The 26,890-nt window shown below is 55.2% G+C and overlaps 2 protein-coding genes across 2 annotated transcripts in view; both read right to left on the reverse strand.

Annotated features, from left to right (window-relative positions):
• Nucleotides 1-12,831, reverse strand: SRF (serum response factor). Its single transcript, XM_054394676.1, has 7 exons — nt 12,388-12,831; nt 10,713-10,979; nt 4,947-5,208; nt 2,767-2,886; nt 1,561-1,752; nt 957-1,033; nt 1-732 (listed from the first exon to the last, which is right to left on the reverse strand). Exons 1-7 carry the CDS (start codon nt 12,829-12,831, stop codon nt 637-639), a joined length of 1,458 nt encoding a protein of 485 aa, XP_054250651.1. The 3' UTR covers nt 1-636.
• A 10,552-nt stretch (nt 12,832-23,383) lies between these two features.
• PTK7 (protein tyrosine kinase 7 (inactive)) overlaps nt 23,384-26,890 on the reverse strand; it is a 53,812-nt gene continuing 50,305 nt past the window's right edge. The window contains exons 17-22 of the mRNA XM_054397321.1: nt 26,073-26,228; nt 25,665-25,897; nt 24,740-24,820; nt 24,508-24,659; nt 24,252-24,430; nt 23,384-23,544 (exon numbers count right to left, since the gene is read on the reverse strand). Of these exons, the coding sequence (XP_054253296.1) occupies nt 23,384-23,544; nt 24,252-24,430; nt 24,508-24,659; nt 24,740-24,820; nt 25,665-25,897; nt 26,073-26,228 (962 nt within the window). The remainder of the gene's footprint in view (nt 23,545-24,251; nt 24,431-24,507; nt 24,660-24,739; nt 24,821-25,664; nt 25,898-26,072; nt 26,229-26,890) is intronic.

Consider the following 26,890-nt stretch of genomic DNA (forward strand, 5'->3'; position numbering starts at 1 on the left):
TCTGGAGGGAGGGTGCGCAGGCCCAGCCAGAGATGCACATGCAAGGTGGCCACTCTCCCCTGTCCAGAGCCCAGGGTGAGTTGCTGCAGCCAGAACGTGTCACCCCCCCAACAAAGGCACATTGCTGAGGCCAGCAGTACAGCCTCCTCCTGCTCCGCTCTGAGTTGCACCCACAGGATGGGCTCTAGGTCTGAGCTGAGCCCCACGCAGAGCGAACACTCATGGGCAAGGTGACTCAGAGAGCCCCAGAAGGAGCCAGAGCCTCCAGCTGGGAACGGCCCACAGTATTTATTTACAGCGCAGAGCAACCCTCCCCTCGAGAGACAAAGGTTCTTTGGCTGGCGTGAGACAAGCACAGCTATCGCAGCATCCAAACACCCGCAAAGCCCTGCACGGCCCCAGCACAGTTCTGCTCCAGGTGGGTCCTGCGGCCCCATGCGCATGCCTGTGTGTGTGTGTGTGTGGGTGCATGTCTGTGTGTGTGTGTGTGTGTGTGTGTGTGTGTGCATGTGTGGATGAAGGAAACGTGAAAAGGCAACAATAAATAATCGGTGCAGTCTGTACGAGAAGGAATTGCTGCTGCCAGCCCTGGTGTGGCGTGCCAGGGACAGGCACAAGGCCGGCAGCAGAGGCCTCTCAGTCACTCTTGGCGCTGTGCGAGGTGTCCAAGTTGACCACCTGCAGCTCTGTCAGGCTGCTGCCACTGCTGCTCTGCTGCCCGATGACAGCCATCTAGAGAGAAAAGGGAGGAGGAAGAACTGGAGGGTAGCGTGCCTTGAGACCACGTGTGCCAGCAGCCAGGGTGGCACTGTCCTTTCTGGGCACCGACAGCTTTCCCAGATCTGGGGACTGACCCTACCCAAGGGCCCAAGTCTGCGTGGACCCACAAAGGATGTGCAGGCAGGGCCAGAGCAAGGACACCCCCTGAACACCTGCAAATACCACTCTGTGCCTACCTGGTGAAGCTGGACAGCTGAGACTGGGATTTGAACAGTGCCTGATGGGGCTGTCAGGAACACTTGGGGGACGCCACCTGCCACAGAGAGAGAGAGAGAGAATGCACAAATGATGCCATCTCTTAAGTGGTGTTCACCTGTGGGTCTTTTTCTCTGAGCTCCATGGAGCTTCACAAGGATGAAGGTACCTGTTTTCATGCATGGAGCCATGGTAGGAGAAAGCCACATGCACTAGGTTTTTCCAAATGCTGGAAAACAAGACCTCAAGCCAAGTCTTGCCTGCATGGCTTCATGCCGCTTTGCCCCCTCATGCAACCACACCTCCTCTCTCCAGGGTTTCCTCCACCGACTGCCCCATCCACCACCCATTCCAGCAACCTTCACCCTTTGTCCTCAGCAAACGGCTCAAGCAATCCTTTGCACAGGAGAAGGGCAGAATCTAAAAGCATGCATCAAGCATCACCCCTGCCAGGCCTCTGTACAGCCACTAGGACTGCTTAGGAGAACATTCTTTGACTATGCAGCATTAAGTAAACACGAGACAAGAAATAAATCAAGGTGTCCAGAGTGCTTAAGGGAGCACTGACCCAGACAGCTATCTTACCCTGATCCTGGACCTGGCTGTGGGACACCTGCATCGCTGAGGGTGCCTGTGAGAAAGCGTTGAGGACTGCAAGTCCACTGTCTGCAAGGCCAGATGTGGGAGCGTACATCACCGCGTGTGGGCTGGGGTACATCATGTGGCCACCCCCAGTGGTTGGCACAGACGACGTCATGATGGTCGCTGGGAGGGTCACTAGCAGCAGGACAGACTGTGTGTGAGCTACATGAAAGGACTGTGCTACACTCACATACCTGCCTAAGCACCCCTCTCTCAGCCACCCTGAAGCAGCAGGTACTTGGAGATACTCATCTGGTTCTCCCAAGCTGCTAGGGAAAAGCCCCAGGGAACAGGCAAGAAACCTCTCTGTTTCATGAGTGAGTATGAGAGGGCAGAACAGCATGATAGCCAAATATCCCAGGACTGAATTCAACCTGAGACAGCAGTTTCCTGATGAAGCTGTAATAGAGCTGTTGAGCTGGATTCAGCCTGCATTCAGGCACCTGGAATCAGATTTCACTGACAAGAGGTCTCCTGTGTATACACAATTGTGGTGGGTTGAAATATACAACGCTCTACTACTTTCTGTTCAAGATCTGTGGAAAATTTTCAAGGCACAGCCTGAAACTACCACAACAGTAAAAATCTCAAGTAGATGTGAGCCAGTGCCTTGTGTGAAGGACAATGCTAGCTCACTAAGAAACCACACGAGAAATGGGCAACCTGTTCCCAACTCCACACAGTTCCACCTCAGCATGAGGGAAAGCTTTATTGTAAGAGTGACAGAGGACTGGGGAACCAGGCTGCCCAGAGAGATTGTAGATTCTCCTTCTCTAGAGACTTTCAAGACCCATCTGGATGCGTTCTCGTGTGACCTGCCCTAGGGGATCCTGCTTTGGCAGGGGTGCTGGACTCAATGATCTTCAGAGGTCCCTTCCAACCCTTACCATTCTATGTTTCTATGCATGTGGAAAGGTTCTGAAATCCCTTGTAAGATACCCTGTGCACAGCAGCATCTACCTAGAAAGAGTGTAACACAGGGGCTGGCAACAGGGGTAAATACACCTGGGGAACTGTCAGAAAGAATGGGATAGAGTTGGTCTGAAGGACCCTGGGGCAGGGAGCAGGCATGAGACCTATGGGTGTGAGTTGTTATCAGCAGCGGTTGGGAAGGCAGGCAGAAGATGGTTACCATGATGTGCCAATTACCTGTTCCGCTGGAAGAGGTCTGGGTAAGGTCAGTGCTGCTGTCACTAGAGGGAGATGCTTGCTGCGGTGCCTGATGCACCTGGATAGCCTGGACTGGAACCTGCTGAGCCATGGTACCACCTGGGGAGAGAGAGAGGAACCCATCAGCCTGTGGCTCAGTAGGGATACAGGCACCCTGAGCCATGTAAAAGCCACCCAGTCCTTCTCTGGCCACATACAGCTCCACAGCAGGGCTCTGTGCTGTGCTGCAAGACCACCAGCCAAGAGCAGCACATGGCACAAACCAGGCCCTGCCCCCAAATCTGCTCTTTCCTGGCACACAGGGGCCAAGGAGCAGTTAGCTGGCCTACAGGGCTCCGGAGAGGAAAGGAAAGGCCACAGCAGCTTTTGTCCAGCTCCCAGGCATAGTTCAGGAATGTCCTGGCTCCATGAAGCTTCAGCACAGATGATGTTGAAAGGAGAGCATGCAGCATATACCCCTGGCACTGCCCATGCCCAGGCTGGCTGGGGCCCACTGCCTTCAAACTCTGAAGCCCAGATCCATCCTCCACAGGGCACTTGGAGAAAAGCTCTCTCACCCACCCTGTGATCTCCAGGACATCATGGTGCCCTGCACAGGGTTTAGCAACCACTGGACCATAGGATGTGCATCCCAGACCTGCAGAGGCATGGTGACACAGCCTCTGGCCCAATCCATGTGTTGCAAAGCTCTTTGGCTCCTGAGACAGAACTCAGCAGAGAAAGCTCCCCTCGAGCTGAGGTCCTATCCCCAGAGGGAAGAGCAAGGGATGCTGCAGAGAGCAGCAGTCACCAGCCACCTTGCTCAGGCCGAGCATCTCCCCATGCCCACACCACAGGGACACACGTCTGTTACCCTCTTAGCTCCTCCAGGCCACAAGGGAAATCCAAACCCCTTGCAGGAGATCACACTCTTTTTCCAGGGCCCACAGAGCCATAAGGGCTTCAAGAAGGCATGCAGGCTAACAGACCCTTCAAACTGAGCTCAGACAGGCAGGACACAAGAGATACTGCCTCACTCCTGCTCTGAAATTCCAGCCAGGAGCACAACCAGCCCTAGTACATCCTCTAGAGAACCTCGACTCAGCACAACAAGAAATTCCTACAAAGGACACTGCACAAAAGGCAACACAACAGCACCATCTTCTTACTCTGCTCTAGGTCTCTCCTAATCTGTCTTCTACACTGTGGTTCAGTGACTGCAGATCCAAACTCAAAAGCAAAGGCAGCTGGTCAGAGCCCAATGACAGCACACCAAAAACATCCATTGGGAATCTGAGCCCTTATGGTCTCTTTCCATCATTCCTCCTAACACCACAATTGGGCCTCAGCACAGCTGCACCACGGACCTGTCTCCTATGCCTTTGCTAGTCACAGGGCAAACCCTGGGGAAGGAGATTGACAACCTACTGCTTCCCTTGGTCTGTATGCCCTAGGATGCTGCTTCTGCCTATGCCAAGCATTCTCTGCCCTATCTTGCCATCTCTCCCTCATGGTCACAGCCAGGGTGCCCTGCACTCTGCCTCCACTGTGCTCCCTCCTAAGCTGGGGGTCGGCTCTCTGGCCAGGACAGCAAAACCCCCACAGACGCTTCCATCCCCCCACCTGAAGCAGGAGGAGGAGAAGCAAGTGCTGACCTGTCAGCAACATCATCTGCCCTCCAGCTCTGGCAGGGAAGTGGAAGACTGTCTGCTGTAGCCACTGCAGCTGTCCAGTTGTACCTGTGACCACCCGGCCCTGCTGGCTGGGCAGAGCCAAGGAGTGGGGCTGTAACTGAGAGGAATGGAAGGGGTGTCCCCCTGAGAAAGGGAAGCACATGCCAAGAGCAGGGAAAAAGGAAAGCTTCTGTCACCACCAGCTCTTTTCACTCCCTCTAGGCTTCTAGGTGCAGCCCTATGTTCCCAGCTCAGCTCAGCTCCCTGCCACTACACCCTTCCCAGCAGCAGGGCCAGCTAGCAGCACTCTAAGGAAAGAGTCACTACATGACCCTTGTCCAGCCACTGGCCTGGCTGGGCTCAAAGAACCCCAGACAGGTTCACCCTACAGCAGCAACCACTCCGCTTTCTCCTGCCACTACCTCTCCTCTGCCCTCGAGAGGACAGCAACACATAGGTGCAGAGATGGACGGACGGACACAGACCTCAGCCCTGAAAGGCACTGACCTGACATGAGGGTGAAGCCTGTGGGTATGGGCATGAGGCCCCCCGACGTCACTGCACTGGCTCCAGTAGTCTTCAGCACTGTCCCGTTGGCACTGGTGACGGCATTGGGGCTGATGCTGGCAGACACTGGCGCCAGGTAGTTAGTGATGGGGAAGGACGGGCCGCTGCTGACCTGCATGGAGGTCGAGGTGGTGGGGGCTGTCTGGATGGTGGACGTTGTCCCCGGCAGGTTGGTGACAGTGAACGCAGGTTTCAGCGTGTCCTGGGGAAGGAGAGGTTGTGACAACTCAGACCGGCCCTCAGATGTGGTCAACACCTGCCCACGAGACCAAAGCAGGCTCCAGAGGGTGCAGCCTCGTGCTAAACTATACCCCCACTGCCAGCTGCCAGCACACGGAGCAGAGCCAGAGCAGCAGAGAGGAGCTGCTCGTACAAGCACAAGGAGACTGTGCCCAATAATGTAGCATGAGAAGAGCTGGAGAGAGCTCAGCGTAAACCTTGGATATGAGCCCGGGGCCACACAGGTCCCCTGAGAGACTTCTCTGCAAGACACCAGGGAATGAAGCAACCCTTTCCCTCCCCAGGAGTCCCCCACAGGCCCTAAGAGAGCAGCCTCTCTTTGGCACACAAGAGGCAAAAGCAGCCTTTGCAGGGACAGACATGAAGGTAAACACACTGTCTCCTGTCAGGAACACACACCACTTCCCTTATGGCAGGAAACACATGGCCAAGAAGCAGCCAAGAACTGGCTTTTAAAGGCAGCTGCACACCAGAAGCACCGAGGGACAGGGGAGCGAGGCCATACCCAGACAGCAGGGAGGCCCAGACCCAGCTGTGACAGCTGCATTGTCAAGCCCTGGGGAATGCCTCCACAAATTTCCTGGAGCAAAGGGGAGAACCCAGCCAGGGAAAGCACCCATTTGCCAGTCTACTAGCTGGAGACAGGCAGGAGGCAAATGCTTCCAAGGGACCCCATATGTCAGCTACAGCCAGCACAGACCACAGTCCTGCAAGGAGCATTGGAGCTCTGTGCCTGTCTGAGGACAGCATCATCAGGAAAGCAAAGCACCAGAAGAAGGGTCCTGTACTGAGCCAAAGCTAGCTTAAGAGGCTGGCTCCTGGGTCTGGGAACAAAGGAGGAACATGTATGCTGGTCTACAGGGTGCCTTACACCCCAGTTTCTGCAGCCACAAAGCACATGGCTGGAGATGGCTTGGGTCTGCAGGAACTGAGTGAGGCCAGCATGATCCCTATTGCCCCCCGGCACCCACGCTTCACCTAATGTGCCTCCTTCTCCCAATCCCCTTTTGCATACCCATCATCTCCACGGCTCCTCTCCTGCCCTGCTCAGCCAGGAGCAGACTGCAAATACATTGCTCCACAGGACACCACAGACCACAAGGGACCTGCTGTCCCCATGCCCTGCCAGGCCTGGCAGCATGCCCCGGAAGAGTTAAGGCTGCCACACTCCCACCCCTCCCACTGCAGGCTGGTGGGCCCAGCTCTCCAGTGCTAAGCCTTCTTCCCAGCTTGTCAAGCTGCCAGGAACGAGGAATTCACAGCTCAACGAACAGCTAAAAAAGGGAAGGCAGCCCATTTTGGACAGGGGTAACCAATCCCCGGCACTCGGCTGTGCCCCAGGGCCCGGGGAAGGAGGAGAGCAACACCCCTCTGCTTGGCACCACTGTCCCTCAAGTCCAAATTAGAAGAGGCACGTGATGACAGAGCAGAGCCCAGGAGAGGCACTTTCCATTAGCTCAACCACAAACTCCTGCCATCTCACATGGAGGCTCTGGGTGCCCTCCCCAGACGGGTGACAGGGCAGAGCTCCCAACTGCCCACTAGGCCATGGAAGCCAGAGCACAGCAGGGCAAGTCCTGCTCCCAGCTGGGAAAGCCAAGCACCCTCACCCCCGGGTGTAGCCCTGAAACTGTACACCCCTGAGATATAGCCCCCAAGCAGCCAGGGCACTTAGCATCCCTCCATGCTCTATACTCTCAGGCCTGGAGAAGGCATCCCAAAAAATTCATAGCACCTTACTCAGGACTCCCTAGAAGCACATGGGCAAACCTCAGGACAACCAGAGCAGAAAAGGTGCTTGGGAAAGATGTTGTGCCAGCAGGCTCAAACCGTGCATGCCCTCTCTCTTGCCCTCCCTCCTCTGCCACAGGTGAGGCTCAGATTCCCCCCTCTCCCCCACCCCAAGAAGACAGGCCAGATGTCCCGTCTTTGCCATGTTTCTCTCAAGCTGCAGCAACAGCTCCCAGTACAGAGACAGCTGGAGAGACCTTGGGATTGGACACCTGTTGTCTCCTCCCTGTACCTATCCAGGATGCCTCAGAGCCCCTGGGCACCTTGGCTCCTCTCAGCACCCTGCAAAACCCAGACCACATGCACAAGGCCAGCCTTCAACAGGAGCCAAGTCATGGGTCACCTTCAGTACACATTACCCAAGGGACCATGGACAAGCTCTGAGGCAGCACAGCAGCCCTGAAGGCTCTCCTCTTCCCCATCCAGCTGCACATCCATTCCCCACCAAACTTCCCAGATGCTGTAAAGTTCTGCTGCTTCCAGAGCAGCAGCCAAAGAATCAACATAGAGCAGAGAAGTGCAGCAAGAGATGTCTGCACAGACCCACACCACTGTGCATGTCTGATAAATGCTATACAGCATGAGTGGGCCACAGGATATGACCCAGGTCATCTGATGATGCACATCCTGGACCACAACAGGGTCTTGAGGACAAAAACAATCCCTCTCCACAGCTTCTCAATGCTGCCTAGGACAATGCTGTTCAGCATGACCCAGATCCCTCAACCCAGCATTACTACATGGATGTTGCAGGGTAATTGGCCTTGGAAAATGGGAAATCCCAGTCTGGTCTCCAACAGCTGGTCTACATCCCCAATGGGCCAGCAAGTCCCACCTTTCCCCAACCCCAAGAAGACATGACCAGATCAGGGCTAATCCTGTGCTCTCACCCCAATCTAGAGCCTTGAGTTCCCTCCAAAATCTCTCCCATAACCACACCCAGGAGATTACATGAGGGCAATGTATCCTTTGGGGACCACAAAAGACCAGACAGGTCAGTACATGGCATCATGAGGATGTAGCTGCTGTCTTGGAAGCGCAGCTTCCTTCAGTGTTAGCTGCAGGCTAAGTTCAGGTTCCATGGCAGGGAGTTTGGGTTTGGCACAGCAGGAGCTGCTCATAGCTGCTACCAGCTGCTGACCACAGGTAACAGCCTAGCTGCACTCTTCTGCTGCTACAGAGGCCCAGGAAGCAGAGTTGACAGGAAAGCCAGAAAGCAAATGCCCAACTCTCTCAGAGCATCCTAATTTAATTTCATAAAATCACAGAATGGAGGGGTTGCAAGGGACCTCTGGAGATCACCTAATCCAACCCTCCCATCAGAGCAGGATCAATTCCCTGCCACTTCCTCTAATGAGGCCCCCCTAATCTAGTCCTGTGTACCACCCACCCTTCAAGGCCACCATCCACCTCACGTGGCCCACCCACAGGCTCCCTTCCTCCCTGGAGTGCTTCTTCATCTATCTGAATTGGGCCCATTTTCATCAACAGCACCAAACCAGGTTTCCAGCAGTTCAGAAGGCACAGCAAGAGTGGGGAGGGTCAGGGTAGGACCATCCCCAGCCTCATGTCTTGCCACAAGAAGAATCCTTAGGAGGCCAGAAGTGGGGTATGGTACAGCCAGAACAGCAAGCAGTAGAGCCACAAAGCTCCTCCAGACCCACCTCAAATGCTGGCTGTGGCTATAAGGCACCCTGCACTAAAGCACTACCACTCATGATGGGATTGCAGGAGTGTATCAGAGGAAAGCTGTGTCATGAAGACCTCCTCTGCAGGGTAACTGCACTCCAAGAGCACATTTCTTTTGGGGCTACCTAGCAGTATCCTCAGGGATGTGATGTGGACAAGCCCCATGTCAGAGACAGGTCAGCTGCACGAACAGCGCTTCCCACACCTCCAAACTACTCCAGGCACAGGTAATTTGTTTCATTACAAAATGCCCACAGGACTTGCCTTTTCATCCAGGAGAAGCCCAAGAGACAAGTCCTTACAAACACAGGCAGACAAGAAGCTGCTGGTGACAACAGGCTCCTTTGCCCACTGGAAAGGGCTGGCATAGCTCACACTAGGAATTGGAGGCACCCAGGGGAGTCACACCAGTCTGAGATAGCTGGGACTATTGTTGGGCTCCCATCAGTGGGAAGCCTTCCCAGGGACTCTTCTGGGCTCCAGCAGAGAGGTCTGCAGCTAGCAATACCTTGGTCTATCAGCTCCTCTGCCTGCAAGAATGGATCTCTGTGACTGATATTTCTCGAGGCTCAGCAGCAATAATGTTTTGCTTGGCACAGCACTGCACACAGGCAGGATAGAGGGCACAGAGGAATCGTGGCTGTCACATCCCCCAGCAGTACTGAGGGCACGGAGGAGTTGTGGCTATCATGTCCCCAAGCAGCACTGATTTCAGAGCTGTTGGGCTGCCATGGGATACAAACACACAGCTGCGCAGACAACATGCTGGGCACATCTTGGAGCTGCACTCACTGCCTGTGGGATTACAGCACAGAGATCTCCACCATCCTTCTCCAGGTCCTCTCTTCTGCTACTGTTTAGTGGTTAATGCACAGCAAGGATGCTGCTGTGACTTGCATACAGTTGGCTGGAGGACTCCTAGAAAAAGTTCACCTGGAAGAATGCTTTTGCAGCAAGCCCAGTACCCATGCCACCAGCACAGCTAAAGCAGAGTATGCAGGAACTCATAGCACCTAATGGCACTCCACAAAGCTGCAGAAGTTGTGGCACAACCCCTAGTCCAGCATGTTGTCCCAGCCATGTGCCACAGATTCTCTTGCCTCTCATCTCCAAGTGCCTACATAACTGAGCACCAGCCTGCAAAGGAACCAGCAGCAATACAGAAGCCAGCTCACTTGCAACAGCTCTGAGGAACTGTTGTTCCCTCCCTGGAGGTCTTCAAGGCCAGGTCAGACAGGGCCTTGAGTGACCTGATCTAGTGGAAGGTGTCCCTGGCCTTGGCAGGGGTTGGAACTAGATGATCTGTAAGGTCCCTTCCAACCCAAACCATTCCATGATTCTATGAACTGCACCAGAGGATGCAGGGACAAGACAGAGCCCTTCCAGCAGAAAACAGCCATTGCCTGACTGCATCCATGGGCAGACCTCTTGTAGCACCCTGGGTGAGTAACATGGGCAGGCAAGGGCTAGTGCCTGCAGGGACACTGGGCAGGGAGCAGAAACAGTCCGTCCAGCCAAGTGTTTCCATTCCCCATGTCCTCCCTGCCCCCCTCCAAAACAGCACCAAAGCAAGAGACAGCTGCAGCTTATAAGGAATGTGAGGGGCCCTGCCAGGGACTCTGGTGAGGGAAACCAGGCCTTATAAGGCCATGGAGGCAGAATCAAATTTTTATCAATGAGTGCAAGAGCATGAAGACGCCCAGGGAGAGATAACAGTGCTGAGAGCTGGCTGGGGGGTGGGCTGGGCTGATGGGGAGCCCCACTGCAAAGGACCGGGCCAGAACACCTGTCACCCACTGTCCTCCCTCTCTGAATCACCACCATGCCAGCCAAGTGAAGGAGCCAGCTCTGAGAGGGAGTCCTAGCTAAAGGGGACTCATTTTCAGCTTCCCAAGCTGCTCCTTGAGAAGGGCTGGGGATGATCGAGGCTCCCAGCACGGCCCCGCTGGCACAGACGCGCTCCCCCAGGGTGCCCAGGCAGGTTACCTTGGTCTCCCCACTGCTGTCTGACTCCGACACCTGGTAGGTGAGGTCCGTCTCCTCGAAGCCCGTGGCGCTCATGCGCTGGTCAGTGGTGGGGTCGGAGCGCGGCGGCGAGTCTGGGGAGTTGAGGCAGGTCTGGATCAGCGCCTTCCCCGTCTCGCTGGTGATCATGGGCTGCAGCTTCCGTGTGGCAAACGTATACACATGGCCCGTCTCGCTGGCCACCAGCAGCAGGACTTGAGTGCCGGTCAGTGTGGAGAGCTCGTAGGCCTGCCAGCAGTACAAAGGACCAACAGGGAGTCATGGAGGAGAGGGACACAGGTCAAGAATCTCTGGCCTGTCCTCATGCTCACAGCATGGTCCTCCTTTTGCTTACTCCAGCTCCTTGTCATCTCACCTCCAAAACCAACTTGAGACTGGGTCCCTACAGGTTGAAGCGCACCATGCTGTGTTCCCAGTTCCTTTAGAACGCTCCATGGGGAACTGCATGGCAAGAGGCCGCAGAAAAAGAGCAGTGCCCTCAGGAGAACAGCCTGACTAGATAGGAACACTGGGCTGTCCCATTCTGGAAATACCACCTGCTTCTCCAGACACTTCTGGATGCCTCCCTCCTCCCCGCACCTTGCTGAGCCATGTGAGAGGATGCAACTTGGCCCACATGTCTCTGCTACCTCTTCACATCACGGCCAGGGCAGAACTCAGCTTCTCTTCTCAGTCTTCAAAGTCCTGAGCAGACCTACACCCAAATGATCCTGCACAGAGGCTACCAACCCCCAGGACTGACGTGTGGGCTGGGAAGAACACTGCTCATATGCCATCATGGCACACTCAATGGTCTCACCCAAGCTACCACAACTCCAGATGGCCTCATTTTACATCCCACACTACCACACTTTCCCCAGTGGTACCCCACAACCATTCCCACCTTCCCAGGCTACATGGGAAGTCCAGTTCAGCTGGGATGCAGCATTAACCAATCGCTCAGAGGATGCTATGAGCACCAATGAGGATGGAGATGAGCCAGCAGCATACAAACGCACATAACCCACTCCCGCCCAAAGTTTCTCATCTGCCTCTGTACAGTGCCTTGAGCCACTTAGGAACCGTGGAGCGCACTCTGGCCCAGGCGAGGTACGGAGCTCTTCCGTGGCCGAGGGAGCCAGCCCTGCTGGGCTCTTGGCAGGGCAGTCCAGCCGTGTCACAGGACTGGCGTGGCACCCAGAGACGGCTCATAGGGAGGGGCCCGAGGGCTCCGGTTAGCTCCGGCCGGAGGCTGCACCGGAACGAGCCGCAACAGCCGACCAGGGACTGCCAGGCGCACCCAGCATCCGCCGGCCCTGGGGCTACGTGACCGTCACCGCTCTTCCCGCTCCCCGTTGCCCGGGTCCCCGTCAGGAGCTTCATAAAAGCCAGGAGAGAGATGCAGGCGACAACCGGCCCCGCCGGAGGCTCCCGCGCAGCCCCCCGGAAGGAGCTGTGGCCGGGCCGCCCCCACCCGCCGCACGACCGGGAAGCCGCCGCCGTTTCCGGGCACGGCCCTGCCGGCCGGCTCCGTGTTCGGCCCAGGCACACACAGCCCAGGAGCGGGGGCTCCTGCCGGCAATGGAAAGGTGGGTGCCAGCCGCCACCCTCTGCCGCCCCCCGACCCCCCGCGCCGGCCGGACCCCCGGGGCCCCACCTTCTTCATGATGCCGGTCTTTCTCTTGCTGAAGGTGGTGTAGCGCCGTAGCTTGTTGTCAATGAATTCCATCTTGATCTTCACCCGACCCCGCGTCTTCTTCCCAGGCTTGGCGCCGCTCACGGCCCCGCTGCCCCCGCCGACGCCGCCGCTATAGGCAGCCGCCGCCGCTCCTGCCGCGGGCCCCGCCGCCGCCGCCTCGGCCAGGCCCCGCTTCACGCCGCGCCGCTCGCCGCCCAGCTCCTCCTCCTCCGCCGACTCCGAGTCGCCCTCGCTGCCGCTGTACAGCGCCTCCCGTTCCAGGCGGCCCCCGGGCGGCCCTGCCGCCGCCCCGCCACCGTTCGCCCCACGCGGTACCGGCGACCGACCCAGCCCCGAGCCACGGGCCAGCGCAGCGGCAGCAGCGCCGCCGCCGTTCCCGGCCCCAGCCTGGCTCGGCAACATCGCGGCGGCGAGCGCGGGTCGGGTCGGGTCAGGCCGGCCCTGCCATGGCCCCGGCGCCCGCTCCGCGCTCACGGCCCCGCTCCGCCACCGCCCCCGCCGCGCCGCGCCGCCCCCATATAAAGCGATACAATGTTGCCTTTTATGGCCAGGGAGCTCCTTATATGGGGCGAGCCGGCGCCCCGCCGCCAGCCGCCTCTCCATTGGCTAACTACCGCCAAGCGCCGGCGCCCATTGGCCGGCGTTAGGCGCTTGTTTTGCATACGCAGGGACGGCGCTGGCGTCACGCCGCGGCTGGGGCGCGCGGGGAGGCCCTTAAAGGCGTTGCGCCCCCAGCTCGCTCCGGTGGCTTTAGGGTGCTGGGGTCCTGTTGCCCCGCGCGGGGAATAGGGCTGGGGGTTTCCAGCCGCAGCTTCCCCCGCTCCTGCCACGCTTGTCTTCCTAAGGGATACACCGCATGGCTGAGGCGCCCCACCGTGCCCCCAGCGCCGGCCTCGGGCTGCAGGCGGGAGGAGCTGGGCGCCAGTGCCGCCATCCTGCCCGCCCCTTCGCTGTGCCACCAGGTGTTGCTCCAGGCAGCTGTACGCCCCCAGTTCCCCCCCAACCCCATCCCAGCTGTTCCCACTGCGGGGACAACGTGCTGCCCACTTGTCTGTGGTAGCCGCGGGCTCTGCCCAGGGTCAGGAGGAGGAGCTGCACAGTCCTGGGGGCCACACGGGTGCTCAAGGGTGCAGGGCACAGGACTGGGTAGATGCCCCCAAAATGCCCATTGCCCAACTACAAGATAGTCAGAAGGAGAAGGGTGTGTGTTTGACAGGATGGGCCACAGAGCTCAAAGCTCTTGAGGACGGAGCCACAGCCTTGGTTGAGAAAAAGGCTCTCCCACACCCTGTCCTACAAACAAGCAACTTCAACCTCGGCCAAGACCTCACCACTGCCCGCATCAGCCCTGCCACAGGCCCATTTGACCTTCTGCCTGCCACCCCCCGCCCCGGAGCGCTCAGTGGTTTTCACAAGCCCTTTCCTTATCCACCCCATCACTCAGAGGACACCAGCTTGCCACCAGCCTTCACAGCTGTCTCCCACTCTAGGGCCTGCCTCCTACAGAGCAAGGGAGTAACTGCAAAACCAAACACCCCCCTGGCCGCCACTGCCTCCCCCTCCTCCCTGCCAGCCATGCTCCTCCAGTGAGCACACATTCCATTTATAGATCCCAGCAGGGCTGCCGGGACTCACATGCCTCCCATCACATGCCCTGACCACCCTGGCTTTCAGCAGAGTGCAAACGACACCTGGCACAGGTGAGACAAACGCCTCCCTGTGTCAAGCCAGGCTGAGAAAGGGGCTGCAAGACCCTCTTGTATGGCTGGAGGCACCAGTTAGGCTGAGAGCAACTGGCACATAAACGTGATGGCCAGAGCCAGGCAAGTCTGCCTGCTCAGCACAAGCATGCGACCACCAGGACTGGGCTTTCTCTTGTCCATGGGGCTGCTACATGCTCCTTCCTTCTCCCTCCCCCTAGGCCTTTTGATGGCAGGGATAAGTGGAGGCCTTTTGCTCCCCAGGCTGCAGTAGGACCTGCAGAGGTGAGAGATGAGCAGTAGCTCATTTGGGGCTGGTTGAAGCCTTCTGCTGCCATCCTCTCACTCTCCAGACCCATCTTGAGCACGTGTTCCAAGCTGCTTGTCCCACTTGTGCTCTGCATGGGGCCAGAGTATCAGCCTGCCTCTGAGCTTAGTGGGCTGCTAATGTCTCACACCAAGACAGTCAGATGTACACTGTAGAGCCAAGCCCCAAACCACTATCACCCACAGGACACAAGTTGTCAGCAACCCTGGGCATTCCCAACAAAACCAGTACCCAGTAGCTGGTGAAAGAAGCTTAAAGCAGGTTTTTGACCGCTTGACAGTCCCACATTTCATCTTCAAGGTTGTTCTCATTTACAACCTCCCCAAGTCATAAAATCCACACTTGTAACCCTCTTCTAACAGCAGCTGTGGACACAGCACTTGGCACCATGCTGTGAAAACTTCTTACCCGATCACCCCCAAGGATACTGGGTTCAGTTTTGGGTACCTCACTACAAGAAAGACATTGAGGTACTGGTGGTTGTCCAGAGAAGGGCAACAAAGCTGGTGAAGGGTCTGGAAAACAGGGCTGGAAGGGAGTGGCTGAGGGAACTGAAGTTATGTAGTTTAGAGAAGAGGGGGCTTAGAGGAAACCTTCTTGCTCTCTACAACTACCTGGAGTGAGGTGGGGGTCAGTCTCTTCTCCCTAGCATCAGGTGGCAGAACAAGAGGAAATGGCCTGAAATTGTGCCAGGGGAGGTTTAGGTTGGCTATGAGGAAATATTTTTTTATGGAGAGAGCAGTCAGGCATTGGAACAGGCTGCTCAGGGAGGTGGTGGAGTCACCGTCCCTGGAGGTGTTCAAGAAATGTGTGGACGTGGCCCATGGGGACATGGTTTGATGGCCATGGCTGGACTCGGTGATTTTAGAGGTCTTTTCCAACCAAAACAGTTCTATGATTCTCTCCAGACAAGGTGCTGCCTGTGCCAGCTCCACTGTAACACATGCCAGCCACCCCCAGCATCACCCTAGCCCTCCATGTTCCCTTTGCAATCCTCCTGTAGGACATTGCACCAAGCACTTGCTCAGCCTTTTCCAGGTCTTTATCCACATTTCAACTAGGGAGCTATTAAACCTCCTCTGCAATCAACACTGGGGTTGTGATAGTTTCCATCCTGTTACTCATCTTAACCATTAATACTTCAGCTGCTTTTTTGACTGCTGATGACTACAGATAGCTTCTTTTTTAACATCCAGGGCAGCCTGTTCCAATGCCAGTAAATAAATATTTCCTAATCTCCCACCTAAACCTTCCCTGTCTTAGCTTGAGGCCGTTTACTCTCACCTTACTGCTAGTTGCTTGGGAGAAGCGACCAGCATCCACTTCACTCCACTTTCAGGTAGCTGTAGAGAGCAATGAGATCTCCCCTCAGCCTCTTCAAGACTAAACAACCTCAGTTCCCTCAGCTGCTCCTCACAAAGTTGTTCTCTAGACCCTTCACCAGCTTCTCTGCCTTCCTCTGGCCATGCTTCAGTGCCTCAATGCCTTTCACGAGCGCTTCTGCCCTTCATACATGACAGTGTGTCTGCTCCGTGAGGAGTGATTAGCCAGTATCAAAGGGTGATCCCATGCCCTCACTAACAGGTATGGTCCCACAGTACCTGAGCAGAGCAGAGCAGAGCAGAGCAGAGATGGGCGTTGGTAACAAGGTCCATCCACAGAGCAAGCGATGAACCAAGTCCAGTATCCACCCACTCAGGAGATATGGCCAAGCCCAGGATTGGATAATAAGTCTACAACAGATGCCTAGAAGACAGGGCTAGAGATAAGAAGAAGAACACTTACCAGATTGTTCAAAACAAAGCTGAAGCCCCAGGCTTGAGGTTAAATGCAGCTCGAGTGGATAGGAAGTCCCAGGTGAGCCTGCTTCTGACAATTAAGACCCATTAGTTCCCCCCAGGTGTCTGACATTGTTGCATAAGAGCTCCAGGATGGCAGATTAAATCATAGCAACCCCCAAAAAAGTGCTTCTTCAAGCTGAGCAGTAGATTTGTGCACTGATTGCCTTGAGGTGCTCAAAGCATGCATAGATATAAAGGGAGCTCAGATAACTTTCTGACAAGAGAAACCATCAAGAGCTGCTGGAAATCAAGAGCTGCCTATTTTGGGTGTCCTTGTGCTTTATGAGCTGGGACTGTGCATGCCTGCTTGCTGTCTTCTTGTGCTGTTCAATAAAACTCCTCAATTTTGGCCCAGGTGGTGGCCCATTAGGTGGAGCTTTGCTCTGATGGAGCCATGCTCTTTTCTCTGTGCTCTTGTTTCTGACCCTAGATACCACAGGTTGTCCTCCTTTCCCAAACTGTTTTTTTGTTTGTTTGGGTTTTTTTGTAGGGTTGTTTTTGGGTTTGGTTTTTTTGTTTGTTTGTTTGGATTTTTCTTGTTTTGGCTTTGGTTTGCTAGTTTGGGTTTTGTTGTTTGGTTGGTTTGGCTTTGTTGTTTTTTTGGGTTTTTTTGTTTGGGCCTTTTTAGTTGGTGTGGGTTTGTTTTTTTCCTCAATGTTCCTTCAATTTGGGCTGAGGCAATTGGATCCCACCTCTGTCAACCACCCAAATCCTCTCATTCTCCTGCAGGGGCTCTGTTTTCCTGCTCTTCTCCATTGCATTGGCCTCGGACTATACTTGCTCAGCTTGCTGTTTCCAATTAGTTTGGCCAACATCTGTCCCATCCCCAAAGATACAGAACTTTTTCATTACATCACTCCTAAAAATACACAATCCCAACCCCCTTCTTCCTGCACCCTTTGGGTCTGGAGTTTGTCCAGGCTTTAGTGCCTTTTCCATTTGGGTTCTTCCCTGTAGTCACCAAGTCTTGACTGCATGGTACAAGAGTCCCCAAGATGTGTTGCAATAAAACTGAGCATCCCACTGACACTGCTGACAGAACCAGCCCATGTTGGGCTCTCCCAATGCAGAGATTTCTGCATGCATGAAGCTGGCAGAACAAGATTGTCCTCTTGTACTCAGCTCTGCTGAGGCCACACCTCGAGTATTGTGTCCAGTTTTGGGCACCTCAATACAAGAGAGATGTGGAGGTGCTGGAGTGAGTGCAGAGGAGGGCAAGGAAGCTGGGGAAGGGCCTGGAGAATAAATCTGATGAAGAGCAACTGAAGGAGCTGGGGATGGGTAGTTTGAAGAAGAGGAGGCTGAGGGGAGACCTCATTGCTATCTACAACTACCTGAAAGGGGATGAGGGGACAGTGTCTGCTCAGCAAGTTTGCTGATGACACCAAACTGGGAGGCTTGGCTGATACAGCTGAGGGCTGTGCGGCCATCCAGAGAGATTGGACAGACAGAGCTGGGCACAGAGGAACCTAATGAGGTTCAACAAGGACAAGTGCAGAGTCCTGCAGCTGGGGAGGAACAATAAACTGCACCAGTACAGGTTGGAAGGTGATCTGCTGGAGAGCAGCCCTGTGGAGAGGGACCTGGGAGTACTGGCGGATAAGAAGTTATCCATGGGACAGCAATGTGCCCTTGTGGCCAAGAAGGCCAATGGGATCCTGAGGTGTATTAAGAATGTGTCCAGCAGATTGAGGGAGGTTCTCCTCCCCCTCTACTCTGCCCTGGTGAGACCTCATCTTGAGTACTGTGTTCAGTTTGGGCTTCCCAGTTTAGGACGGACAGGGACCTGCTGGAGAGGGTCCAGTGGAGGGCTATGAGGATGATGAGGGGACTGGAGCACTGCCTGGTGAGGAGAGGCTGAGGGACCTGGGGCTGTTTAGTCTGGAAAAGAGAAGACTTAGAGGAGATTTAATAAATGCTTATAGATATCTGAGGGCTGGGTGTCAGGAGGGAGGGGACAGGCTCTGCTCAGTTGCACCCTGTGATAGGACAAGGAGCAATGGATGTAAGCTGCAGCACAGGAGGTTCCACCTCAACATGAGGAGGAACTTCTTCACTGTGAGGGTCACAGAGCACTGGAGCAGGCTGCCCAGAGAGGTTGTGGAGTCTGCTTCTCTGGAGACTTTCAAGACCTGTCTGGATGGGTTCCTGTGTGACCTGTGCTAGATTCTATGGGGGGTTGGACTCGATGATCTATTTGGGTCCCTTCCAACCCCTGACATCCTGTGATCCTGTGAAAGAAGGTTGTGGAGAGGCTGCTGCTGGTCTCTTCTCACAGGTAATTAGTGATAGAACAAGAGGGAACAACCTCAAGCTATGACAGGGTAGTTTTAGACTGGACAGTAGGAAAAAATTTTTCCCGGCAAGAGTGGTCAGGGATTGGAATGTGCTGCCCAGGGAGGTGGCTGAGTCACCAACCCTGGAGGTGCTTAAAGGTGGTTTGGATGTGGTGCTTGGGGATATGGTTTAGGGCTGAACCTTGCAGAGTAGGGTTATCAGTTGGACTTGGTGATCCTGAGGGTCTTTTCCAACCTGAATCTTTCTGTGATTCTGTCTCCTCCTAACAGCTGAAAGCATTGTGCTAAGGGAAACACAGCCCAAAGCATACCTGCCAAAACAGTCCCCACTGTCTCAGACTCCAGCACAGTCACTTTAAGGCTGTCTCTCCAGCACTCACCAGGACAGGGCTGCCTGAGCTTGTTACAAGCCAAGGAGAGCCCTCTGCTCCCTGGGGTTTTAGGAGGGAGCTCCTGTGACCCACTGCTGGCTGCTGCACTTCCAGCCTGCACAGAGAGACATGGTTTAAGGGTGAACTTTACTGAATAGGGTTATTGTTTGGACTTGGTGATCCTGAGGGTCTTTTCCAACCTGAATGTTTCTGTGATTCTGTCACTCCAGAAATCCTTGGCATCTCTGTTCTCTAGCTGTGGCACCATAAAGATTCTTGGCTAGGTCACCACAAGTGATGGTGCCTGGCTCCAAGACCAGCCCATCTAGGAGCATTTTGAGTGAGCACAGCAACAGCCCTGCTACTCTGCCTGGCATGCCTAACATGGGGCAGCAAGGTGGGAGGAGAAGGGATCATTCATTGTGTCCAACATGCAGGTGGCCTTCACCTGGCAGGGCAGAGACTCAAGGTCACCCACTGGCCTACTGACTGACGCTGTACAGCTGCCCTTACCTGGCTCTCAGCTCCATGACAGCCTCCAAGGAAAAGCACCAATGACCAGGATGGAGGAGGTAACCTCTGCTGAGGAGCTGAGATGCTGCACTGTAGGGATGCTAGTCCAGCTAGGAGGACTGAGTGACAGGCTCTGATAGGATCTATCCACAGGTGCCCAAGGAAGTAGTGGAGTCACTGTCCCTGGAGGTGTTCAGAAACGTGTAGACATGGCAGTCTGGGACATGGTTTAATGGCCATGGTGCTCTCAGGTTGACGGTTGGACTCAATGAACTTAAGAGGTCTTTTCCAACCAAAACAATCCTGTGATTCTATGAAGCAGTTGCAGAACCAGCCAGGAGCATTTCTGGGCCAAGAGGTGGTCCCAAGCCAATCTCATTAAGTTCAATAAGGCCAAGTACAAGGTCCTACACCTAGGCTGGGGCAATCCCAACAGGCTGGGTGAGGAGTGGCTTGAGAGCAGTTTGGAGGAGAAGGACTTGGGGGTGTCAGTTGATGAAAAACTCAACAAAAGCCAGCAATGTGCACTGGCATCCCAGAAGGCAACTGAGTGCTGGGCTGCAGCAAAAGAAGTGTGACCAGCAGGACAAGGGAGGTGATTCTGCCCCTCTGTGCTGCTCTTGTGAGACCCCACATGGACTACTGTGCCCAGTTCTGGGGCCTTCAACAGAAGAAGGACATTGTACTGCTGGACTGGGTCTAGAGGAGGCCATGAAGATGATCAGAGGGCTGGAGCAACTCCTCTATAGGGACAGGCTGCAAGAGTTGGGGCTGTTCAGCCTGGAGAAGAGAAGCTCCAGGGAGTCCTTCTAGCAGCCTTGCAGTACCTGAAGGGGGCTACAAGAATGCTGGGGAGGGACTTTTGACAATGGCTTGTAGTGATAGGATGAAGGGGAATGGATTGAAGCTGGAAGAGGGGAAATTTAGACTGGAGATTAGGAAGAAATTCTTTCCAGTGAGGGTGGGGAGACACTGGAACAGGTTGCCCAGGGAGGCTGTGGATACCACCTCTTTGGAGGTATTCAAGGGCAGGTTGGACAGGGCCTAGAGCAACCTGGGCTAGTGGAAGGTGTCCCTGCCTGTGGTGGAGGGGTTGGATCTGGATGATCTTTGAGGTCCTTTTCAACCCAAACCATTCAGTGAGTAAGATGTGCTCTAGCAGTAAAGACCACCACAGGGATGCACAGGCAAGACAAGACACATTTATTAGTGACTTGGTTGCAGGAATCCATCCCATGGTGTGTAGCCACAGTCCTGCTTGGGATGTGAGGCAGCAGGCAGGAGGAACAGGATGGATGGGAGAGATGGAACAAAAGGATATCAAGCAACAGCAGACGCATGTGAGCTGTCTCTTGCAAGCTGGAGAGCAAGCATGCAGCAGTGCTGTGGCCCTTGGGCTTTCCAAAAGGGTTGTGTAGGCCCTGGGGAAGGACTAGGAGTGACAAGAGGGACATAGGGCTACAAGGGTGAGAGAAGACACAGCAGAGACCTCTGCCCACAACAGCTCCACCCAGTGTGCATAATGCCACGGGCCCAAGGCCTTCTGGAGAAGAGTCATGGAAGAAGCAGAAGTTCAGGCTGGTGATACCCCTGCTGCCAAACCTGCTCTATGAAGGAGCACCAGGTCTTGGGAGGAGAGAGGGGCCCCACAGCCCACCACAGCTCTGCTTGCCAGGAGGCATTGGCTCAGGGAGACTCTTACAGCTCATAGCCGTAAGACGCATCATGAGCGTTGGGAAAGGACAAACAATTTTGACTGCTCTACAGGCAGGAAACTTGCTTGAACCCAGAGAGGCCTGGCTGACCCTGTTCCCAAGCCCTGGACCTAACCCAAGCTCAGAGCCAGATAGCACATCCCAAGAAATGAGCTCTTTTCATGCTCTAGCATCTCCACATAGCCTCTCTGGGTGGCAGAAGTGAGATGACGACCTTGGATATTTCAGGTCCATCCTAGCTTAAAGCAGAGCAAACTAGACTGGGTTGTTCAGGGCTTACTTGGTCCAAGATTGGGCATCTCTGCTTCCCCTTGGTGGGGCAGAGCGTTTTTCCTAATATCCAGTATGGATTCCCCTTGCGCAGCTTGTGCCCATTGTCTCCAGTCCAGCCCCAGCAGGCTTCCTGTCTTCCAGCTCAATTCCTTCTTCAAGACCCTGCAACCCAGGGCTGTACAGCACCCAAAGTTGCTGGTGTACAGCAACCAAAACTGCTGGTCTGCAGCTTGGCCAAATGTAGTGTCCCAGTCTGGCTCCAAGGGAAAAGGCCTACCCTGTGTTGGCTTGACTCCTGTTCATGTGGGGGCTGGAGAAGAGAAGGTTCCAGGGAGATCTTCTAGCAGCCTTTCAGTACCTGAAGGAGGCCTACAAAAAAAACTGGGGAGGGACTTTTGACAAGGGCGTGTAGTGACAGCATGAGGGGGAATGGATTGAAGCTAGAAGAGGGGAGATTTAGACTGGAGATTAGGAAGGAATTCTTTCCAGTGAGGGTGGTGAGACACTGGAACAGGTTGCCCAGGGAGGCTGTGGATGCCCCTTCCATGGATGTGTTCAAGGCCAGGCTGGACAGGGTCTTGAGCAACCTGGGCTAGTAGAAGGTGTCCCTGCCTGTGGTGGAAGGGTTGGATCTAGATGATCTTTAAAGGTCCCTTCCAACCCAAACCATTCTATGATTCTATGACTGAGGCTTCTTGTCTCCAATCTGCCCTTTCCTCCCCAGGAATCTGTCAGAACCCTGCTATAGCTCTGGGACACTGGCACAGAAGAGAGGGCTGCAGGAACCTCCCCAGTATCCAGTGCTGGCCCCTCAAGTCCTCTGAGGCAGCAGAGCTGAAATCTGCTGTATGAAAACACAATGCATTGCTGGCTGCAAAGCTGCCCCAGGCCTCAGGGCTGGGAGCACAACCCCCATTACAAAGGAGAAAAGTTGCCACAAAAGCTTGGCTGCCTAAACTAGAGGGGAACCTGGCCACATGTCTGCAAGTGGTTGCTTGCAGGGAGTCCAAAAGGGACATTTCTCTGGCGAGACAGATGCCCCTCTTGAAGAGCTACCCATGACTGCCCAGAGAGGCAATAAGTGCTGAGACAAAGTGCTCTCTCGGGGCACAGTAGGGCTGGGAACAGAATCTTGGATCCAGCTGGGAAGGGGGTAAAAGCCTTAAACACAGGAGACAGATGCCTGAGGAACGAGCCCCCAGCAGTTCCCAGGAGCCATGTGGAGGAAAACAGTTTAAAAAAAAAAGCCTTCTTTATTGAGAGCAACATATAAAAACTCAACAAAACCCAACCCTTCTTGGCTGCAGTACCCTCCACTCAAAGCAAACTAACCCACACTAGGCTGCATTCCAGTAACAGAAATACTATGGTAGGGAGGAGTCAGCGCTTTGGAAAAGAGGGAGGGGTGCTACCCAGAGTCATTGTACAAAAAAAAGGCACAGGGTAGTTGGAAAAGGTGGTGAGATCCTTCCTATGCCAGGCACTTTGTGTTCCTGCTGGCTGGCCTGTACCCATAGGGTGCAGGGGGCCAGGCATGCCTAGCACAGAGGATGGGAAGAAGGGTCCGATATGCATGTGGTGAGTGGAGACAGAGAGCTTGGTGCTGGAGCCCAGGTCCTGCCAGGTCGGTGAGAGCTGCCCTCCATCCACACCAGCGGCCCAAGGGCGCAGGGCTGGGCAGGCAGAGAGCAAGAGGCAGCAAGGGCTGTCTTTTGGGACCTGTGGAGGAGAGGGGTGGGGGCCTGGGGTACACTGGCTTGTGCTTCGAGTCCAGCAGCTGCTGGTGCTGAGGTGCTTGCTGGCGCATCGGGGTTGGGCATAGCAAGGGGCCCACAGGACTGCCAGGGAGTCCCCAGGCAGCTACAAGACCTCCCTGTCCACCCCGCTGCATCCTTCCCCAGCCAGGGTTGGGACGCTCAGGCTTTGCTGTCGGCTGGGCTGTCCCCCAGGGCGGTGGCGAGCTCGCTGAAGGAGGGTCGGTCCTTAGGGCTGGGCGCCCAGCAGCGCTGCATCAGCTTGGCCAGGCGGGAAGGGCAACCCTCGGGCTGAGGCAGCTTCGTCTTGCCTGACTGCAGACCTGCCAAGAAAGCAAAGTCCAAAGGGCCGTTGGGAGGAGCTGTGAACCTCTCCACAGTGTGCAATATTCTGGCCAGTTCTGGGCTGCCCAGTTCAGGAGGGAGAAGGATCTACTCAAGAGAGTCCAACAGAGAGCTACCAGGATGAAGAAGTGACTGGAGCACTGCCCTGTGAGGAGAGGCTGAGAGCCCTGGGGCTGCTTAGTCTGGAGAAGACTGAGACAGGATTTAATAAATGTTTATAAATATCTGAAGGCTGAGTGTCAAGAGGGAGGGGACAGGCTCTGCTCAGTTGCACCCTGTGATAGAACAAGAAGCAATGAATATAAACTACAGCACAGGAGGTTCCACCTCAACAGGAGGAGGAACTTCTTCACTGTGTGGGTCACAGAGCACTGGAACAGGCTGCCCAGAGAGGTTGTGGAGTCTCCTTCTCTGGAGGCTTTCAAGACCCATCCTGTGTAACCTGTGCTAGATTCTCTGGTCCTGCTCTGGCAGGGGGGTTGGACTCAATGATCTCCAGAGGTCCCTTCCAATCCCTAACATCCTGTGGCCCTTCGATCCAAGGACAGCATCTCTCCATGCAGGGCTGGAACAGCCTCCCCAGCCAGACCAGCACCGTGAGAAAAAGGAGGCTCTCACCCAGCCTGGCTGGCTCCCTCCACCACAAGGAAAGGAAGTAGGTTACAGTGCAAGGGACAGCACATACCTGCTAGGACCTCATCGTCTGCCATTGGGGTGTAAGGCATCTCTCCATGCATGAAGACCTCCCACATGAGCACCCCAAAGGACCAGACATCTGACTTGGTGGAGAACTCATCCTCCAGCACGGCTTCAGGTGGCATCCAGCGCAGCGGGATCCAGGCTTGGCGGAAGTGGTAGTACTCGCTGCAGGCAGCACGGGCAGGCAGTGAGACTGGTGCCATCCCACCCCCTCCCAGCCCCCTGCCAGGCTGCCAGCTGACCTGTTGTACACATCCTTGCTGAGGCTGAGGGACGAGACCTTGACCTGCCGCTGGGCGCTGACCAGGCAGTTCCTGGCTGCCAAGTCCCGGTGCACGAACCTGCCATTGGAGAGATGCTCCATACCCAGGGCCACCTGTGTGCAGAGAGACACCTGACCCCAGACACGTGTCAGCACTGGCCGCCCTCCTCGGGCTCCTCAGCACCACAGGGCTTCCAAAGCTGTATTATCACCTTATGTTTGGTTGTGAGGGGCTGTGGCTTCAGAGACTCATCTTTGCTCTTGGAGATCCTCAGGAACTGCTTCAGGTCCCCCTGGGAGTCAGAAAGTGAAGCTCAGAGGCAGCATCTCTTCATGCTGCCAGCCACATCAGTCCCTGTGATGCCCAGATGTGGCAAGCCCACAAATCCTCATCTCCTGGGCTGCAGTCCCCACCTGCCCTCCTGATCCCTGCCTTGTAGGACAAGCCAGTACACTTCTGGTCACTTCTGGGCCTCAAATGCCTTAAGATCAGAATAAGCATGCCTGATGTTTCCAGGAGGGTTTTCATGCCCCAAGCTTTCTCTCCCATGAACTCCAAGCTCTCCATAACAGCCCTTAGGATTCACAGCCATTCTGTAGCATGGAGTCCCACAACCTAACTTGCCTGAGTGATAGAATCATGGTGGTCTTAGGCTGATGGTTGGATTTGATCTTAGGGGTCTTTTCCAACTGAAACAGTTCTATAGAATGCACTGGGTTGGAAGGGACCCTCAAAGGTCATCTTGTCCAACCTCCTGGTTTATGTCCTGCTCATAAACCAGAAATTAGGAGGATGTGGAAGAGGATGAAATTGTTTCAGGTCTTACAGGAGACTCTCATTCAAAGAATCATAGAATCAGTCAGGGTTGGAAGGGACCTCAAGGATCATCTAGTTCCAATCCCCGTGCCATGGGCAGGGACACCTCACACTAGATCAGGCTGGCTAGAGCCTCATCCAGCCTAGGATTCCCCCTGAGACTCCTCCACATATTTGGAACAGTGATTATCTCAGACTGGTTCCCCTACATCTTGCTTGCTCTGGGTTGCCAGCCTGGACCATGCCACTCTTGCAGGCCTCATGCCCATCATCCAACCCTCCTCCTCCTCTCTGCAGGCACTGCTGGGAGGGGCCCTTACCAAGTCCACATACTCCAGGACCATGTAGTGTGGCTCTGCCTCACGGCACAGCCCCAGCAGCCGCACCACGTTGGAGTGGTTCAGCTTGCCAAACATCTCTGCCTCTCGCCGGAAGTCCAGCTGCAGCTGCTCATCCCTCGTCTGCAGGCTCTTCACCAGGACCAGTGCTTCTCCCTCACCATCCTCTGCACCTTTTGCCTTAGCCAGGAAAACTTCACCAAACTCCCCCCTGCCTGGAAGCGTAGAGCGGCACATGGGAAGACATTAGGACAGTGTATGGATTTCACAGCCCAGCGGCTGGAGGGCTCTCTGTAGCCCAACACATCCACTTTCCCAGCAAGGACAAGCTGGGCTTTCAGCCACAGGTTTCCTGCTGGAGTGGGTCAGGGCTGGGGTGGCTCAGCATACCCAGGGTTGTGATTGTCTGCAGATTGGAACGTGGAAAGTGCATCTTGTCAGCAGTGCTGTGCCGCTTGCTGGCCCCAGAGCTGCTGCCCAGGTTGGTCAAGGCCACCTCTTCCTGGATCTCTGCTGTCATCTGCCCGTTCTGCAGCAAAGCACCACCTGCAAGGGAAGCACAAACAGCTCAGAATCCTGCCAGGCTGTGCAGAGAACATTAGTCCCTTCTGAGGCTGACACTCCCAAACACTGGCTCCAAGTGGCCAGCTTGATGTCTGTGCTCCAGGCAACGGAGTGGCCTCACATAGTTGCCTCCTCTGGGCTCACATCTGACCCTATCTCTAGCAGCCTTGCAGCCACCTCTGAAATCAGATGCTGAGCAATGTCTTTGGTCCCAGAGCCAACGAGCCCCATCTGGCCTTGTCCATCCCACGCCACTCAGTCACCCCAAAGGAGCAGCTACACCCAAACTACCATTGACAAAACCCTGCAGGACAGCAGCAGACCAGACAGAGACAGTGAGACAGAGGCAGAACAGAAAGGACCCTGCTCACTATAACAGTCTCTTGATGCCCAGCATGTTCTTATCTACCATTTATCTATCTTATCTAGCACTTGGCTGCAGTCTGACCTTCCTGCTCACTTCCCAGCAAGCCAGCAATGCTCATGTCCTTGGAAATGTTGAACCTGTCAGATCAAATCAGCCCTTTGCTGTCTGGGTTAAAACAGTGCTAGGAAGCACTGTCCTTGCAATCAACTCCAGCAAGCTTTCTGCTCAGGACCTCCATCAGGGATTTCCCTGGCACAAGCAGCAGCCAGTGAACAGG

Source organism: Indicator indicator, chromosome 2 (assembly GCF_027791375.1).
Source record: "Indicator indicator isolate 239-I01 chromosome 2, UM_Iind_1.1, whole genome shotgun sequence".
Lineage (NCBI taxonomy): Eukaryota > Metazoa > Chordata > Aves > Piciformes > Indicatoridae > Indicator > Indicator indicator.

What these genes read in the sequence shown, in the direction of transcription:
- SRF (XM_054394676.1), bottom strand. Translation starts at nt 12,831, where the DNA reads ATGTTGCCGAGCCAGGCTGGGGCCGGGAACGGCGGCGGCGCTGCTGCC. An exon ending in ACAGCAGTGGGGAGACCAAG is followed by an intron (nt 5,209 to 10,712) that starts GTAACCTGCCTG and finishes CTCCTTCCCCAG; the next exon opens with GACACGCTGAAACCTGCGTT. An exon ending in AGGCTTCACCCTCATGTCAG is followed by an intron (nt 2,887 to 4,946) that starts GTCAGTGCCTTT and finishes CTCTCTCCCCAG; the next exon opens with GTGGTACCATGGCTCAGCAG.